We start from the raw sequence: 20,701 nt of genomic DNA, 5'->3' as shown, positions 1-20,701 counted from the left end.
CTACTTTCTAATCTAAATTTAGCATTCAAGACTTCTCTTCTACACTTCTCTAATTCACTGATATCCAGGATCTACCACAGCTAGTTGAGATATTGAATGTGAGGCATAAATTAACTCAAATGTATATGGATAATACAAATAGTGTTTTGCTGTGATTATGACAAATGTTATTTCAAGAAAAAAATGGATTGGTCTGCATAGAGAGAGAGAAAAAAGGAAAGAATATAGGTGACCAGTAAATCCTAGACATTGAATTGCAAAGAGGTCATTCCTACTTAAATGGCATTTCCATAATGCACTAGTCACTCAGTTCAGCTCACATGCAATATAGATCCTAGCCATATAGGTGGGATCTGTGCCATTTCTAGTTGCACAGCCAGTTTTCATGTATTCATGTATTAACATACCTTCTATATTTTGGCTATGCTTTCTGTCATTATCCCTTGTTTGTTTTTTCTTATGCCTTTTCTGTCTGTGCACTATTAATTGGCTTAAATTTATGTAACTTTGATTTAACTAGATAGGAACATAGGACTTGGAGGGACTTCTGGGGTCCTCAAGATCAGTCTCCTGCCATCTCAGACAACCACATCATATAATCCCATTCATAAATTTATTAAGCTCCATCTTAAAACAAGTTATACTGTTTGCCCCCACTACAGCTACCGGGAGGCTGTTCCAGAATCTCACTCCTCTGATGGTTAGGACCTTCTAATTTCCAGCCTAAATGTATTCACGGACAGTTTATACTCATTTGTTCTTATGCCAGCTTAGTCCTTTAGCTTAAATAGTTCCTTTCCCTCCCTGGTGCTTACCTCCATGACGTTTTTATGGAAAGCAATCATCATCCCTTTCAGCCTTGTTTTTGCTAAGCTAAACAACCCAAGTTCTTTCAAAAGATTCATTACTTTCACACCTAATATGCTATTCACTGAATGATTTTCATGATCTCCACATAGCCTGCTGACAGTATTTTGAGTTATCAAATTCCATACCGTCACAGCCTGTCTAAATCTCACAAGTGTACTCCAGTCTCCTGGAACGCATATCCCATCTAAGGAAGTGTACCCATTCAACGCACATTGGTCCTTTCTCAATCTACCATCTGCTTTCTGAGCAAGAGAAATAGAGAAAACTGTTCTAAGTTGTGCTTTGCCTAGGGTGTTTCTGTTCAGTGTCTTCAGAATCTGGCCTCTGTCTGTACATCCCATCAATCAGCTCTGGCCTCAAGATGCCGTACAGTAGTGGGGCTCTAAGGGCCAGGGTCTGCTTACACCAGTCATACACGTATGTCATTTGAACACAAGTCAAGTGGTCAGGCATTCTGCACAATGAACTGTTTGTCTGTTTTGAACTGATTTTACTTCTGTCTACAAACAACTAATTAAGCAACCTACTACCCTTACTGCCAAACTCCCCTGTGCTCATTCTGTCAGAGCCACTCTCTGAGCTCTAGCTACTGTAGCCATATACATTCACCACCATAGTCTCTGGACATTTCATAGGCAGCAGCCTCCACTGCCAAGAAACTGGATCCAATTCTGTTCTCTAACATTCCCTACTGACTCTAATGGGGCTGTACTGATGTACATGAGATCAGAACTGGGCACTTTGTTTTTGACGCCGAACTATTCCAGTGCAGTTCTTTCTTTAGAAATAAACTTTAAATGAAAACTATAGATACATTCTCAAAACCTTTTTCTTTACAGACTTTTATCAAAATAAACTTCACTTCACAATTTTAAATAATTCTGTTTAATCCCTATTTTCCATATCTCTTTAAGAGAACCATTATTTGTGTTCTTTATAGCTCATAAACTAATGCAGGAATTCCCCTTTCATGTCAACAAAATGAAGTTTGGTGTAATGTTTTCATACTTGTGCTACTGCTGCCAAGGACAGTGGTGAGTTTCTTGATGTTATTTTGAGAACATATGTATCTGTCAGAAACGCGTATTGGTACTTTATTGTCACTCTCACCAATGCCATTTTGCAGAGCTGATACAGCAGATCATAACATTAAATCACAGTGATTAAGCAACGGATAAATCCACAACAACCAGATTGCCCCACTTCGCATGTGTGCTTTATATCCACCCATCTCTGTTGGAGAGACCATCTCTATTCAAGAAACAATTAGACTCTTAGGTAATTATGACAGCTTCTGATGAATGCTTATAGTGGCATGCTGGTCGATAATAGCTAAAGCATTACATTACACAAACAAAGAACAGAGAATTATTTTCCTTAGAGAACATATTCCTCACCCTACTACTTACAAGCACTTCATGTTTTGCTTTTCAATGCTGCCATTGTGAATAGCTGTAAAACATTTATTGCATTTAGAAAAATCTCCTTAGACTGAAATGGTCATTCTTTCCTTTATCCCTCTCCCCTCCCATATGTTTTATATCTCGAGAGAGAGAGCCAGGTGGAATGTTTTTGTGGGGGTGGGAATGAGCAAAATGAGGTTGAGGTATTAATAAGAACACATTTTGATACATAAATGATTTCTTTACTTATATATTTATAGATTGTTTTGTGTAAAGATGCAGAAATGTCCAATTGATTGGAATGCTAATATTCCTATACAAACACTAGTTGGACATGTTACAGAAGTGGTATTTTGAAGTGTTGCAAAAGTAGCTGGTAGTAACTGATAATACCATTGTGTATACATTCCCATTTGGCTGTGACGAGTTTAAAACAGCCATACAGAAGCCCAGGATGTGGAAAAAGGCATAAAAAGTGGATGAAAATGAAACAAATAAGCAAAACCAGGTTTCTGATCAGTAGTGATATGTTCCTGGCCACAGGAGTTATTGAATGGATAGTCACAGGAGCTTGTACTACTATTTAAATACACCAAATAATAACCTCTCAGTTCTCCTCAGGAGGAGTGACTTTTATTCTTGAATCCCCCAAAGCCCTTTTATAGTTTATATAAGGATAAGTTATACCTACCAACTCCAGACATTTCAGGAACACTGGCAGTGTACATGTCCTTTGTAAATTTTGGTTCATTGTCATTGATATCATGGATTTTAATGATAAATTCAGATTCCGGCTCCACTTGTCTTCCAGTCTTTCTGTCTATAGCCTTGGCACGTAGCACATACAGGGACTTTTCTTCTCGGTCCAATTTCTTTGCAGCATGAATATCTCCTGTATTTTCATCTATAATGAACAGACTGCCAGCCCCATCTCCTGTTAATATGTATTTTAAATTTCCATCTTCTTTATCTTGGTCAGTGTGTAGCTTCAGGGAGGTAGAAAAGAAGAATTCTATAAATATATGTATTGTTATTACAGACCAAATCATTCAGCATATATGAATAAGTCTGTACAAATCTTGACTGTAATTGGGGTGAGCAGTGGTTATCTTCTGTCTCACTGTTGGAAAAATTACAAATTTGAGACTCAATCACACATAAAATATCTCTAAACAAATTCATAAGGACACAAGGGGATGTTGAAGATAATACAGTAACATTTATAATAACCCAATGATAATAAAAATGATGTGTCTTTCAACAGTCTGTCCAGAAACCCAGAGAAGTCTCCTTATTGAAGATAAGAGACATCTAAAAATCTCAAGTCCTTTTTGTAAGATAAAATAAGTATTTATGTGTAGAATAGAACCAGTTGCTTTATACCAGCGATGAACAGATCGGATTAGAGCTTTCCGAAATTCCCAAAAGCACATGTAAAAGTTCTAACTGAAGAACCTTACAGTTCTATTCCAATTTTTTCTTGAGGTTCATCTATCTCAGTTAATGATTTACTCCCTCCCCCTGCCCTCTGGTCCCCTCTATATACAAGAAACAATTTTCAAGAACACTAGGGGGTAAACTTTCAGAGCATTGCATGGAGTTTAGCAGCTCTCTTCCTGTTAAAATTAAAGGGATGCCACATGGCTACATTTTTTATTCTTATTCTTCTCATCCTCATAATTCAGCACACATGGAAATACATTTCCTTTTTAAGGACATCTGTGAGGTGTAATCAGCACAGTTTTCATCATCAAGAAATCCCAACTATGTTCCATCCTACTGGCATCTGACCAGGATTTGATAACTTGATGCGCCATGATATTATTTTGGTTAGACAAAGCCACATTAAAAGAAAGATTCCTTCTGTCCATTTTTAAAAAGGCACTCATCAACCTAAAAAAACCACTATATGTTATAAGTAGGTGTTCTTCAAGATCTAGTTCCAGAAAATTTCCTCAATAGCATTTATTTTTCTGCTAGTATGTTCATGCTACCACTCTTGCTCTAATAGTTTCTATCGCTGCATCTTGTGCTGTTACACCTTCTTAATACTCTGACTGGCTGGGTTCTTGCCAAAATGAGGAATAAAATATTAAATGCTAAAAGATGGAGTTACTGATATAAAGGGTCACTGTACTGAATTCTGCATTAAGTACCTATTCCCCCCCACCCCTTCCAAGGGCCAAAACCTGTTCATTTTACTCATACTATCAGTGTGGCCTTGTTTACTGTAGGACAACTAGATGAAATAGTTACGGTGTGAGGACAATGCTAATGCCACCTGTATCTGATCTATACTATACTTCAAACCACTGGTTGCACTACTGTAGTTAATGACTACTAACATTCCTAAGGTTTACACGGGATAGAGTGAAATCTTCGCCCGACTAAAATCAATGAAAGTTTTACCATTGACATCCATGGGGCCAGGATTGCACCCATAGTGCCTGATCCTGCAATTACATCAAGGGAAGTATGATTCGGTCTGTATAATGGGACATCTTACATGAGCAAATCAAGCAGGATATGAGCTATAGTATAAATGTAGCATTGGCTCAATGGTGAAACCTATATATACACACAACATACAGTATCTGGTATTTGGACTTTGTGCCTGCGTACTGGCTCTTGCCGGTATGTCGGACCGGACCGGCTTACTTTCACCTCTGGAGCTCCCACTGACTTCAAAAGGAGTTCTACCTGTGGAAGGCTTTCAAGTCAGGGATGAAATCCTGGCCCTATTAAAGTCAATGCAAGTTTTGCTGTTGAATTTAGTGGAAACAGTATTTCACCCTAGGCTTTCATTAAGCTTACATGCTTTGTGCTTTTCAAATTATTATTTTCACTGTTATTTTTTTAGTTAAGGACAATTATTTTAATTACATCACTGATGAATCCTCAAGATCCTTAGGGCCAAATTCAACCCTGATATAAGTGAATGCAATCCCACTGAAGTCAATAAACTCACTGAAGTCATTTCAATCTTCTGTGCTGCCCGGCTGCATCTGGCAATTATATCACCATGTCAATGCAAGCTTGAATTCATATTCAAAGATCTAAATAGTAAGATTTTCTACACAGTATATGCTCTTCATTTGAAGAGTCCTTTCAGCGTGGCTTAAGCATTTTTTATCTTTGTATGTTTTGTCAAATAACTCTGCTTTCAGTCACTTTTTAAATCATTCAGATTAAAAAAAAGTTTGTACTGTATCTTGCCTTGTAAATGTTTTAAGTGAAGCTAATAACAATAACAACTCAAATTTACAAAATACTTTTCATTACAGTCCTGTTCAAACAGGAAGTGATATACAATCTTGATACTGAAAGTTTGCTTCACCCACCTCCTGCATTGAATATCTGCAGCTGTTAAATTAGTGGACAATGACACTGTATAACAGCATATGAGCTAGAGAATGCCCACTTTCATCTTCATATCTTCTATGTTGTTTTCTACCCTGGGAATCCACTCCTTTTGCCTGGGCACCATCCAACTCCCTCTAAAGTCAATGGAAAGTCAGAGTTGGATTTGGCCCATTGTTCTCCATGTGACTTTCCTGTCCTCATTCACATCCCTTCTTGACATACACTTCTTTCGTGACTCCTTTCTTTGATGATTCACCAGTGGTAAATTAATTATTAATTAAAAACAAAAAACAAAATAGAAGGGACAGTGCATAGAGCCCACTTGATGTTTTGACTATCGGTCTTTGTAGAAGGTATATTGCACTGTTTTGCCTGTATCTAATTGAGACTGTAAGGCTCCTGGAGAAGGGATGGTTTTCCTCTATGTTTGCATAAAGCTCAACACATTGTTCACACTCAATAAATGCCAATTTGCCAAATTGAAACTGATGGACACCTGCATGGATTCTGATCCACTAATCCACCTATTTAGTGTCTTGGCAGACCTTGTGGTGTGGAGGTTGGGAGCTGGTGGGTCCTGTGCTTCCAGAGTCCTTATCTTCTCGGCTACCTGCCTGCCAGGATACTGAGAAGTTGAAAAGCCCGGGAGCTCCAGTTACTAAAATCCTGAGGAGCATGGAAACCCAGAGAGCACGTGTCATTTTGGAAACATCAAAATGTTTCCGCCGTGGGAAGGTTTTAGTGTTCCTAAAATAAAATATTATGGACTTACAGGTCCACCAAAAAAAAAAGTTTTTAGAGATTTGTACCAATTTGGAAAAACAAATTTTCCAAAAACATGACTTTTTTTGTGGAACTGGAAGTCTCTTTCCCAGGCAGCTCTACAAATAAAACATCCCTGTGAGACTGGATGGGGTATTTAAATAGAGAGAATGCAATTACCCAATTGCAGATTTTATTGATTTAATATTCCTCTTCTTGTAAAAAGTATCATGGAGTTTTTAATGGCCCGATGTGATCTGAATCTCAGCCTTACACCTTGCATAAAATACAGCACATCCAGTAACACTGGACTCTGCAACAGTATCACCACATCAGGGAGCAATGAAGTATTTTTTAGGGGTCTTCCATTCCACTCTTGAACCCTCCTTAGTAGATAAAATCTAAAGGGGGTCACAGCAGAACGTAATATGCAGGCAAAATATTAGTTTCTCGATCTTCAGGTGCTCTGTATAGATCATTATTGTGAGAATGCTAGCCTACTTATAGAGAAGGAAGAAATTTAGATAGTTTGTATATACTTTGTATAAAAATCCATGGACTCTTGGATGATTACATTACACCTCAACTGAGAACCTTTTTGAGGAATGCTCATCACTTCTTTAAACTTTTCTTATGGAGCATAGGAACTTGATGCTAAAATTCAGAAACTCAGTGACATATTTCTAGGAAACAGTAAGATAGTTTTATTTTCAGTACAAAGCCCAAAAAGCAAAACAGTTTTACCTGGTTGTACATTTTATTTTTTATGTTTCTTATAGCTCTAATTATGAGCTGTTATGTAATTTGTATAGTAGTTCCATAATTTTCCAACAGCATATTTTTCCATTGGAAAATGCCGTTTACTTGAAATATATATTTTTTGTGGGAATGTGTTAACTTCAACGATTTTGTTTAGAAAAAAAATAATTTGAATAAGATGAAAATGTTCTATTTCAACCTTATCAGAACGGAATGTTTTGATTTTTCATTTCAAATGAGATTTTTTTTGAAATTTTTATTTAAATGTTGCATTTCAATACAATCAAAATATTTCATTCTAATTTTGAATATTATAAAATATTGTTGAATAATCTATACTTTTTATTTTATATTATACTATCTGAAATCTGAATGAAACATTTTGATTTTACTAAAATAGAATGTTTTGACCTGAAACAAACAGACACACAATTTGAACAATATATTTTGCAGGAATTTTTGTTTTGTTTTGTTTTGCTTGTTTTTGTTTTCATTATAATTGCAAATGAAAACAAATTTGGAAATGTCAGAATTTCCGACAGAATAGAAATTCCAGATTTCAACCAGCTCTGTTTATTTTATGATTCAGCTCTTGGAAATATCACATGAAGTATTTACAACAAACTAAACTTTTCAATAGTCAAAAACATTATTTAAGGAAAGATGAAATGAAATTAACTATTCCTTTGCAAAAAGCCCATCTTAAAACAACAACTGGAGCATTCCAACCCCCCCCCCCTTTTAAACCTAATCCAATGTTCATGAAAATTTTGGCCATCCTGGAGGGTAAAGTCCTCTATCTATTCTTTTATCACTTATAGCATTGACAGTGACTTTTAAAGTTTGCTCATGCTGCCTCTTCAATGTACTTTAACCTCTCCATAACAGTTAAGTATCCTTGACCTCCCATCTGAAACTAGTCACAAAGCTGTCAATCTGTTTCAATAGTGATTTTGGTTTTAGAGACCACCTGCCCACTAGGAATTGTGTGGAGACAATCTGCTCATTTCATGTCGACTACCAGGCAGTATTTGATGTCCAGACATTACTGATTGTGGGCTATGTTTGAACTGGCAGCCTGTGATAAAAGGTTCCATATTCCGTTGGCATTGCTCTGTCAGTAACACTGTTGGAAGTATAATCTGCAACACTATCACAACATAGTGCATCCTTGTTTTCTAGCAAATGTACAAATCTTTCTACTTGTATTAAAAACTGCAGGGAAATTCATTTGCCTATGATATAATACATAGGAAACTAGCAGTGTGATAGTTTTAGACATTGCCATTGTGTTGTTTTTATTTAGCAGTTTTCTGGTTTCCTCACTGAAATAAAATACTTACTTTGTAAAATGGAGCAGTGGCACCATTATCATCTAAATGCAAAATGTACTGCATTATTTTTTTAGAGTGGTTGTATATAGTATTGCACATCTTTATAGCCAAATGAATCTAGTTATAAATACAATTATACCAATGTCCTATAATTTAATTTTCACTAATCCACTATCACACTATTGCTTCTCTTCTACAAAAGTATTTAGATATTTAAAATTTGAAATTGAAAATACTTCTACAACATTTCAAGATTCAGTTACGCCAAAGGAAGCCCACAGTGGGTCACATACAAATATGATTTGAAATATGTATGTGTTACAGACACAATATATTGTCAAGCTATTATTAAGATATGGATTTATTACTAAAACCAAGTAATAATAATAAGAAGAAAATAATTAGCCCAATCCTGCTCCCATTTATGTCAACAAGAGTAGTATTGAGCCCAAGGCAAATGTCATCCCAGATATACATGCGTATAATTCAGAAACTTTTGCAAATTTGGGAGTGTGTGGGATGTTCATAAAAAACAAACAAAAAAGGGCCCCTAATACATTCAAACTAGTATATATTTTTTTAAGTAACTAACATTTGATAAAATATTCAGCTCTGCCATTTATCAGCAGTAGAAATTCCTCCCTGTAGGAATATATATCTTTATTTACTTCTACATGCTCCTTTTTCACTAGTCAGTGTTTTTAGTAATTGAAAACACCATATTGACTAATAATTTAATTGCCAGATGTCTAACTTTTAAAGTCATAAGCTGTAGGTTTTAGAATCTCTGTGACTAACTTTCAGTGCTGCAGGGAGCTTCAAAATACTTAAAAAGAAAACAGATATGTCAAATTGCAGGGTAGATAACATTCACTCCTGATACCAAATGCCTTTACCAATTTTTTAATATGCAACACACTGTCTGAAATATGTCTGAATTTGAAATATATCCGAATAAAGACATAGCTCAGACAATACACTTTAAGGATCCTGTTCTGTTTCTATTAATATTATTCTTACTCTTATACAAATATTTTTCTGTAGGTGTCCTACATGGCTACTTGGATGAATCCTCAATGTGATTTCTCTTGATGATTGTTACACACAAAGACATTTGTGATGGTGGGAATTAGCTGAGAGAATAATTGAGCATGCTTTGAAAATATGGAAATGGAAATTCCCCCTGAAACTACACCCAGTCCCCACTTAAATGGGATAAGCATACATTTCAAATTATATTTTCTATTCTATCTATTCTGCAACATGGCAAATTCATGTGCCATTCTAATATATATAAAAAGTTGTTGCTTCCAGAAAAAATCTATATGTAGCTGACCCCAGTCAGTATCATCTTACTAGGGATATTACTATTTCTAATATAAATTTGAGCAGAAAGATCTCAGCAGTTGGCCTCATATTAATGCCACATTCCCTCTATATAAACTGCTAATTGCGTTAGTTATATGGCCTTTAAGAGTCGGGACACCAGCAATATTTATGGTTATTTTCCCTGTGTGTATTGTTAGTATGCAAGAATTTAAAAAAAATACTTTCCTTACAATGGGGGGATAAAAAAGGGTGTTGACATTGTTGAAGGAGGAGAAGTAATCCTAGTGTGCTGTAGGCATGATATGGCAGAAGGAGAAGTCAGGTTGTAGAAAGTAAAAGACAGCAATATGGCTACAGAAGGTTGCTGCTGAAGAGGAAACAGTCCAATTAGAGGAGAGCAAGGAGGTATCCTGCCTGTTTTCCCCTTACTGAAATTTCACCCTCCATGTTTCAGATGTATCTAAACTGTACAGTAAGGACCTGATTATCAGCTCATTTATGTCTGTGTAACTAAGGAGTAACTCATGGAGTTATGCTGGCATAAAATCAATACAAGTGACAGGAGAACCAGGATCTAGGCTTCCACTAGACACAGACAAATTATATAGCTAGATTTGCAAATACTTACCAGAATCTGAACATGTCATCTGCAATTCATTTCTGTTCAATTCCTGTCACAGCTGAAAAGGGAAAGAAGGACCCAACCCATCCAAAGGAGCCACTTGTGGCTAAAGACGTTGTCATGGACAAATAGAGAGAGAGAGTCTAGAGAACCTTGATTTAGTCATGGGAGTTTAGAAGAGAGACCTGATCTTTTGTGAACTGAGGTGAGAAGCAGAAATCTTGATGCTGCTGAAGGAAAGAGAGAAAGGGGAGGAGGGTGCACAAAGGAGGGTGCACAAAGTAGACATATCCTGCATGGTGGCAGATATTGCAGTAAAGTATACAACTGGTTTTGAAAGCTTTGCACTCTGCCTGCATACAGTAATGATTTTAAAATATGCTATTCTTGCATTGTCTTCATCCTAGGCCCTAATTTTGGATCCTCCGGGCCCCACCTCATTTGCTTCCACCCATACAGCTGTCCCCCACCGCCCGACCCCCAGGCTGTCCCACTCCATTCACACTCTGCCCCTATTTGCTATTAGATGCTTTTTAGAAGGTGTTATGGTGGCCTTCATCCTCTCCAGGCTCCCAGGCTCTGTGGGATTTGCTGAACCCATACGGTTCTCTCATGAACCTGTTGATTTCTTTAGCAATGTTCACTGTAGAGCGTGATGGGTGCAACTGAGAGAAGACTGTGCTGCCTTATGGGGAAAGGAGGAGCCTATGATCCCCTCTGTTCAACTTTCTGGTTGGGGAAGAGTATGATCCCTTTCATCTCCCTACCATACAGTAGGAGGAAGCTGCCAAAGAGGGATCAAGAGGTTGAAAACCGCCATGATTCCCTTTCCAAAGATGATGAGTGGTGAGTCAGTCTGGGGAACTTTGTTGGCAGGGAGGGAAGATACTTAGGGGATTCCGGGCTTAGGTTGGACCGGAGAGAGTACTGGGTTAGATACAGATCTGAGTGGATGTCAGGGTGCTTTTAGAGATCCAGGGTGATATAAGAATAAGCTAGAAATAAAGCCAGTTTACTACATGTCCAAAAATGCATTTTTGTTAATATGGGCAGATGGTTTATCACCTTTTCCTCTCTTTATATTGTTAGTACTGTGGACTGATTTTCTGTGTGATCCTACACTCCCTGGATGCTCCTTTTTGTGTTTCAGCAATGGTTAGGGCTTGTCTACCTTTACCACCTGCTTCTCAATGTATAACAGTAATGCTTGAGGCTTCCCTAAGAAAAAACAAATTCAATAGCTTGTAATAGAAAGCTACAACTTTTCCACAGTTTTTATTTATTGTACAAAATTATTGAGGGAACTATAACCCTTCTGTAGTGCTCTACAGGAGAGTTACAAGATCCTTTCAAGAGGGCATCACTCCCTATTGAATTCTTTAGTTTTGTAGAGTAATTTCAATGGAGCCTTATTACTTTCATCTCTGTTACGTTCCACTGTATTTTACCATAAAATCTGATTTGCTGTATGATTTTACCCTTATTTGCCCAATGCGGAGGGTAAGCTTTTGTGTGTTCTGAGATATAGTTTAACATAAGGGCTGGCTTGGATGGTCTTTTTATGCATTCTGGCAGTTCTGGGTGTGTTTCATTGTGTGCTCTGATAAGATCATTTGTGAGAAGGAGCTTGCGGTTTGCATGTAGTTTATTTTATTCTCTTCCTGGTCATGGAAGCAAAGCAATAAATAATTGAAGCGTAAAAGGAGATTATTATTTTGGGTTGAATCTATCACATGTCAGTAGGGGAAACTTGGAAACTGAAAAATATACTGTGAAAAATGAAGCTAAAGCCCAAACCACTGATGGATTTGGTTTTGTCTTTTCATACAAAGTATACCAGTAATTTAGGTATTGCTGAACCCTCAACTCAGTCATCTCAGCACATCTCTGCTCATTTATACTTCATGTACAATTTATGTATTTGAAAGAGGCCAGGCAATTCAGATGAAAAACTGTTTATTTCCCCCCAAAACACATTATATTCAGCCTCCTAGTTCCCGGTACATTTAAGGTTCAGTCCGTAAATCAAATTTTTAGCATACAAACTTTTCTGCATTGCTGTGGAGGATGTTTTAGGCTTGGTGTACACTGAACAATTATATTGGCATAGCTATGTCAGTCAGGAGTGTGAAAAACACACTCCTGACCAGTGTAATGTCATGAAGTCAGCTGGCTCCAGGTCAGGTTGCCTAGCAACACAATGAGCTCAGGTGGCCCCAATAAATCCTTACTATGAGGCTGTGCTCCCTGATTTGACAGAAGGGCCAACCCTCCCCCCCCACCATTTAAGCATTGTAGCAACAGCAGCACAGTGGCTACTTAATTCATCCTACGACCACAGCTGTGCCAGACCTGCTTCCTGACCAGCTCTTGCTCCAACCCTTGTCTGCTGTGCTCTAGCCAAAGTCCCTACCTTCCTCAGAACTTCTGTCTCCTACCATTGGCTTCTCTCCTGACCGTGCCTCTGGTTCTGCCCTCTTATTTTGCTCTGCTGCTAGGCCAGTCTCTTGTTCTAATCACTAGGTTACACCACCTGCATCTCTGTGTGTGACGTGTAACTATGTCAACATAACTCACAGTGTATATGCAGCTATGTCAACATAAGAGGGTTTCCTTTGACATAGCTAATTTCATTCAAGGATGTGGTGTTCCTACACAGAGAGGGAAAAAAAAAACCTTCTACATTGCATGGCTAAGCTGGTATAGGTATGCATATATAGCCATGCCAGTATAGTCTCCATTGTGTAGGCATACCCTTATTCTACCTTTATAATTCTGCTTTCCTTGTGGTTTAGGGCAAAAGAGTTATGATAAGTATATAGTTCCAGATTTAAAACTTTGTTTAGTACAGTTAAGATATAGAAATTCATTTAATATGAAATTATATTAGATCATCTGAAAGCCAAGACATTTAGTGTTGTGGATGTAGGGGGAAAAAGGCAGCTAAGCAGAGTGCATTTGGTGTTCACCAGTCCAGGATAGCCCTAAAGCCATGGACTCTATAGCGTCTTCATATTCAAACCACAAAGGGGTTATTTGGAGATGGGAACTGCAATCAAGTGGTGTGGTCAATGAGTTTAGTGTGGATGCTCCCTAGCACAGATTTTCAAACAAGTTCATATATTTTTGCATTGGTGAGAGACTAGATGGTCCCCAAGGATCACAACTCTCAGTCCTGCGACATAACCACTACCCAATACTCCTCTCTGGTTGTTCACATTCTTATTTTCAGGGTAAATCTGCACAGGAACATGACAGAGAAGGTGGTGAAATCATGAGAAATTAATTAAATCATGAGAAATCATGAGAAATTAATTAAATTGCCATCACAAATACAGATAACATACAGTTGATCAACATATAGTTGAAATAATAGTTTGTGATCCCACAGCCAATCCAGAGACCTCACAGAAAATAGCCAATGTTCCCACTGTAAGATTTTATAACTGCCCTTGAAATTTAAAGCAGACAATGATACTGCAGCAGCAGCCACTATTCTACTACATTAACATTTTAACTAATTTAAAAGTCTAAAGACAGCTTAATAACTGCAGTATGTCTTCAGTCTGGATTACAGCGGCAATATCAGGTTTGGTTTAATTTCCTATTCCTATGTGTTTAAGCAAAAGTTTTATGTATGTACTAAATGGTAATATATTTACCTGATCTGAATTTGTGACATCAGCACTAACTTCTTAATTAAACATCTCTAGTCTGTGTGTGATGGTAACCTAAGTGACTGTATATTAAAAAAAAGGAAATGACATTTACTTTTCTTATCTTCTGTTTTCCAGCATATGGTTCTTGTGTACAGCATTCCATTGTTACAAATTCTCTAGAGTACTGTACTGTGAAATGTGCTGGCAATTCCTGCTTGAAGGTGCCAGTGGTGGTGATGCTGCTAGGGGAGGGGTAAATTGCCATTCTATTAGGACTGGCTGAAGGGCCTACTCAGTAACTTCTGAGTTCTTCTGATGTCCACAACATTTTGTGAACTCACTTGCTGAGGCCACTTTCTCCTTTCTACACTCTGGGGATGGGATTCTGGAGATCAGGATTTTCCTTGGCCTCCAGCTTCCCCATTCAGCTGGCCCTCTCCTGTCACCTGCACTCCAGGTTGCAGGGCCTCTGGGCCAACCCTGGCGATGTGGCTGGCTCGTTGCTTTTCCCTACACTCTGAGAATTGGATCCTAAAGCACAGGGTTTTCTCCTCTTTAATCTATTCCATGGATACATCCCTGGGTTGTGGTCCCCGAACCTACTGTACTAACCCATCACAGTGTTTTGTGAGACAGTATAGATTTTGATTTGCTTGCCCCAAGTCTTTGAATCCAGACTTACCAGTCATCAGAATAGTCCCCAGGTATCTTCACAGTTCTGAAATAATCACATCATGACACAGCATCAAACAGTCACTTTAATCAATGATTGAAACAGGTAACTAAGGGATGTGGTAAATTCAAATTTAAATTGAGAGCATTTAAAATGTCTTTCTAAAACAACCCTTCAATGCAGGAATTACTAGGTGAAATTCTACAGCCTGTGTTATTCTGGGGGCCAGTCTAAAAGTCCACAGTGGTCCCTGGTGGCATTCAAATATATGAATCATAAGGGTTCTATGAAGGACTTCATTTCTGAGGGTAAACTGTACAAGTGTGTGTGTGTGTGTGGAGTGGGGGGTAACTTTATCTCTTCAAATCAAGACTAGGTATCTTTCTGGAAGATATGTTTAGTCAAACACAAGTTATTGAGCTCGATACATGCGTGAAATTCTATGGCCTGAGATATACAGCAGGTTAGACTAGATGATCCCTTCTGGTTTTACAATCTGAGACTCTGAATATTAATCTGTCTTCTGAACCAAATATGTATAATATTTACATTTAGCTCAGAAGATTCTAATTCAGATTATTTCCAAACCATCCACCCACTCCTACTTTTCTATGAATGACCAAAATGTCCACAGATGCTCTAAATTAAATATTCATTGAAGCACTGATTTGAATTTGCGTCTCCCAAATGCCAGGTGAGTGCTCTAAGCACAGGGCTAGAGAATCATTCTCACTCTCTGATCCAATGACTATTCAACCATTTTGTACAGCGTGGAAGTTTGAGAGAAGCTCTCACCAGACTACGCACATCAGAGTGTCCTATAGTACAGTGTTAGGATACATTTAGGAGGGAGACTCAAGTTCAAATCACTTCTTCACAGCAGGCAGAGGTGAGAATTAAACATAGGTCTCCCAAATCCTGGGTGAGTAGGGTGACCAGATGTCCCGATTTTATAGGGACAGTCCCGATTTTTGGGTCTTTTTCTTATAGAGGCTCCTATTACCCCCCACTCCCATCCCGATTTTTCACACTTGCTGTCTGGTCACCCTATGGATGAGTGCCCTAACCACTTGTCTAAAAGTTATAAGGAGGGCACTCCCTCTTCCCCCCATTATGTGAACAGTGCCAAAATCCCCTTGGAATCTAGCTGAGGAAAAAATGGTTGAAACTATTTGGTGAATTTGCATCCATTTCACAAATAGTTTCAGGTCAACCAAAATTGCAGTTTTTGGCAAATAAACTAGTCATCCAAAAAATGTCACAGAGCTCTAGCAGTTAGCCAACCATGAAATATTTTTCATGTATTTTCTTCCTGAAAACCGGCCCCAAAGTGATGCGATTGGGGTCTATATTTATTGATTCTCAATGATTTCCATATCAAACATGCTCAATTGATAACTAAGGGGATTTTTTCCCCCTGAACTGCTAGCTCTGCAAACTGAAAATAAGTTTTTAATATAGTTTAATCCAATTAGCCCTGCAGAGCCAAAACACCCAAGAGAGTGAACTGGATTCTGTTTTTTCTTGTGCATCATCATCAGACTTGTTTACTGTGTTTCAATGAGTTTCACTTTTCAAATCTATTATTGGCACTGAAGGCCTAACCAAACTGAGTTCTTTCCTTCCCATTCTTCATCACCAGTACTAAAGGTTCTGCAGGTCATATTTGGCCTTCAGTGTCACTCATGTAAACTGACTGCCAATAATAGGTTTGCACAGGTGTAACTGATTGAAACACAGTAAACATCTCCATCAAAGATGCATAAGGAGGAATAGAATCTAGATTAAACTGCTTTAAAAAGTATTCTAACAGCAGCAGACCCGATAGTTAAGAATATGCCATTTTTATATAGTCCTAGTTAACAGAACATTATATATTGTACAAGAGTTTCTGAGTGAAAAATACAGTGATTGCTTTAAAAAACAAATCAAAACAATGTTCCGCTATAACATCTGGGACAGCTCACCAGTGCTAGTGGAAGAGAGAGAGAGAGAGAGCACTTGATGTGTGGTGTTGGTATTTTTTTTATGGAACTCTCTACTTATGGACTATAATGATATAACAAAAAACAATGGAAAATAATAATTTCCCCAAACAGATGCACAAATCAAGGAACAGACTGTCAACTAAATGAAGAAAACAGAGAAAGCGTTAGAAAAAGCACAGTTTCCTAGTCACTCACCAAGCCCAGAGTAAGGGTGTTATTCGGTGCTCCCCGTGCAATAGACAAACCCTCAAAACATTTTGAAGTGTTGTTCACTAAAGATTTTTTAAATGGTGCTTTGCAAATAAAACTACATAAAAGATTTGCTATTCTTACTGCCTACTTTTCCCCTCAGTGCTCTCAGATCACTGATGAGGGAATCAGCCACTTCAGCCACACCATCTCAGATGCACTCTCTTGCTTTATTCTCCTCCTAGAACCCCTCCTTAGCTGGACTACCCTTAGAAGCTTGGACAAGACAGCCCACTAAATCTAAAGCCCTGAACATGTCATGGAGACTGGTGTGTTGAATTTGCAGTCTTTCAAACATTTACAATGTTCTTAGGGATTTTCCAGCTGAAGCGAGTCTCAGATTCTTTCAACCATAACTGTGTGCTAATTATGACTTTTGCCTGGGATTCAGTTTCTTTAACAGGTTCTGTTAGATGACTTTGCCTTTCACAGAGCAGTATTAATATATGGAACAACTTAAGAATTCTTTGACAGCTTGGTATTTAGGGATATATGGTCTCGGAATATCTCATAAAGACATGCTACCCAGGAGAACATTTGTGCTTTACAGGCATATCTTGCTGCCTCTATTAGCAGGGGTACAATGTGGGGGAGGTAGGGGACCCCACTTGGCCCCTGAGGGGAGCTATAAATTTGGCCTAGCTGCCTCGCCATCATGGGTGTTATGAGCCCATGCACTTGCTTGCCCTCCCTCTACTCCCCACACCTTTGCACTCCTTCTGATGCCCATGGGAACCGGGCAGCCCCAGCCTCCAGGGAGAAGCAAACAATGGGGTACCAGAAAACCCCAGTCCGCAGGAGGGTTGGAGGATTGGATCCAAGCTTATGGTGTTTCCTAGGGAAGTGGAGATGCAGGAGGAGGAGGAGGTCTGGGACTCCCAGAACTGCCGGCCCCTGGCAGGGATGGTGCTCTTCAGCCTGACCACCTCTCTGGGTAAGAGCTTGGGATTTTGGGTGGATGTAGAGGGGGTAGAGGGAGGACAGCTCAGAGCTGAGTGCAGGGCAATACCGGGGGACGAACACTTTAATTTTCAGTGACTTATTGATTTTGCCCCATGTTGAGAAACTTAGAGCCTGATTTCTTGAGTACTTAGCATCTTGTAGGTACACACATCATTACTATTCTATTGAGGTGGATGAGTAAGTAGTAGTATCCTCAGTTTACTGGTGAGAAAACTGAGCCAGAGAGATAGTGACTTGTCCGATGTCAGAAATCGAATCAGTGGTAGAGCTAGAATTAGAACTCTGGACATCTTGACTCCCAAGACAGTGCACATTTCTCCAGACTACACTGACTTACTGCTAGAAGTGCTGAGTATCCATCCACAGCTCTCATTCACTTCAGCTGTCATTGCAAGGGCTCACAGTTTCTAAAATTTAGGGCCCAAGGATCTCAAGTTCGGCACCCTGAAAATGAGGAACATGCAATTTGTGTTGAAAACGGTGACTTGTTCAGCCTCACAGAGGAACTGTGTGATACAGGTAGGAACAGAAATGCATTATCTTAGATGGCATTCACCTGCCTTAACCACAAGATTATCCCTGCTGTTGCTGCAGTCTCTTTCTTTACAGCTACCTCAATTTCTAGCGTGAATAAGGAATTGATCCTAAAGAAAATAGCTTCATTCACTGCACAAACTTGATTCATTTCCTAAGCACTGAATGAGGGAAGGATCCTGTGGAAAAAGTCATTTGTGATCATGTATCATGAGGCATATGCAGAAAAAGACCAACATAAGATTTCACAGACAACCTTAAATCCTTCATTTCCTAACTTTTGAGTGCTTAGTTTTACAATTTGAATAATTTTATTTTAACATAGTTTTTGTTTGTAATTTCTTAGGGTTCTTTTTTTGAAAAAGAAAAAAAGTCAAAACCAAATTGGATTAGGTGCAACAGTAATACACCCATCCTTCCAATCAATATGCATCAGGAACCCTAAAAGGTTTGAACCCTAAATCTGAACACTGCAGCATAAGCCTCTGCTTGAGCTAAAAAGGACTAACGTTATGTAACTCAGCTCAAACAGAGGATTTATGGGGTCAAAGACCCCAGGACTACCCTGATGCCAAATTTCAAAGTCATCCTTAAAATTATGGATCTGTAAGAGGTTTTCCAAATAAGTTTGCAAGTTTTTTTTTTTTAATGGAAAGTGTTAGACAATGTAAATCTATAAGTTGATGCCATTTCCCCTACAGTTGAAATTTATGCATGTAAATGGAGAACACGTAAAGAAAGTTGATGCAGAGTTAAGGCTGAAACTCAGTTTCCATTATAATCCTGACATTAGCCCCCTGTCTCAAATCACACACACACAAAAAAATGGAATCTTTGCTTCCATATTAGTATATGAGCTCTAATTTTGAGGTTGAGTTTTTCCATGAGATCTGAAGTAAATTAAGCAAGGGAGGGGCTCATGACTAATGGCATGTTAAAAATATATCTGTTTATGAGAGGTTAAAGCGTTTTCTAACTCATTTTGCCACTATGTAGTATGAAAACAGAAAGGAGAGACTTCAGCAGTTTCTTCAGTTTGAACCGGTGTAACTGAGAATATAATTTTGCTCACACTAAATCTGTTTGCCATTGCAATACATATAAATAGGTTTGGGAGGATTAGATTTTTTGTGGTAAATGTTGGTAAATGTCAATTTCACTGTAAATCCTCCCGCACTAAAAAAAGACAACTTTTTTCCATCAATGATAATCGAAAATTACCAGATAGGCAAAGTAAGAAAAATGCTGCTTGAGAACTTATTAGATTTGGATTTAAGGATATTTACTATGTATATATTTATAGGTGTGTGGTTGATAGTTTGTGTTGTAATGACTATAAAGCTTTGTCTACTGTCATTAAATAATTATTGTCTCACTTCCCCTGTTGTCTGATTCACTCCATAATTTCCCCCACTGTGGAAATTTACATCAATAAAAAAAAAATAAAAAGCTTAAAATCCATAATGTTGCATAACTGTGAAAATTTAAATCGTTAAACAAAAAAGCTTAAAAATAAACATCCATTTTATCCGTTGAAATTATAAAAAAAAATGAATTCTGCCAAGTCTACATATAAAGCAACTCTTTGACTGTAGCAATGCATACCTATAAGAATTGATTAGAGATTACAGATTGCTCTGCTGATTGGTGTACAGTATAGTGTTAAATTGACAGATTATCTTGGCTAGACATATCATATATCACTCTTTGAGGCTCACTACGTTTCTGTTTTTTGTGCGCTGATTCATACAATGGACAGGATTTGATGTATCAAACGTGTACAGGGAGGCAAAGAAAAGATTTTATATTCTTGACAGTTGCTTGTTGACAGCTCCCCTTTTTTCCCTTCAAGGTGACTATACATAAAGCCTTCCTGGGAGAGACAAGAAGTTGCACAATACCACCAGCTGATGCAGACAGTTAAATTGCCCTTTCTAGGTAGTTACATATTGATTTGCTCTGATGGGTTTCGCACTCATTTTATCACTAGATTGGCAGATAGTAGGAAACCACAATACAGTCAAAATGCTTCCCCCTTTCAGCATCTCTACGATGATGTAATCAATGTGATTAAATATAATGCAATGTGGAAAGCATCTCAGGAAATGCCTTTTGCCCCCTTTTTTTTACATGGCATATGAGTGCCTGATAAGAGGCAAATGATACATCTGGAAATTTCCGGCGTCTAACTCT

General features: G+C 38.1%; 1 protein-coding gene across 1 annotated transcript in view; it reads right to left on the bottom strand.

Moving 5' to 3' along the window:
- CDH9 (cadherin 9) overlaps window positions 1-20,701 on the bottom strand; it is an 85,822-nt gene that overhangs the window by 45,644 nt on the left and 19,477 nt on the right. Inside the window, exon 2 of the mRNA XM_065399551.1 lies at window positions 2,965-3,259. Coding sequence (XP_065255623.1) covers window positions 2,965-3,259 — 295 coding nt within the window. The remainder of the gene's footprint in view (window positions 1-2,964; window positions 3,260-20,701) is intronic.

This window comes from Emys orbicularis, chromosome 2 (genome assembly GCF_028017835.1).
Source record: "Emys orbicularis isolate rEmyOrb1 chromosome 2, rEmyOrb1.hap1, whole genome shotgun sequence".
NCBI lineage: Eukaryota > Metazoa > Chordata > Testudines > Emydidae > Emys > Emys orbicularis.
This window is presented reverse-complemented; position numbering and strand designations above follow the sequence as displayed.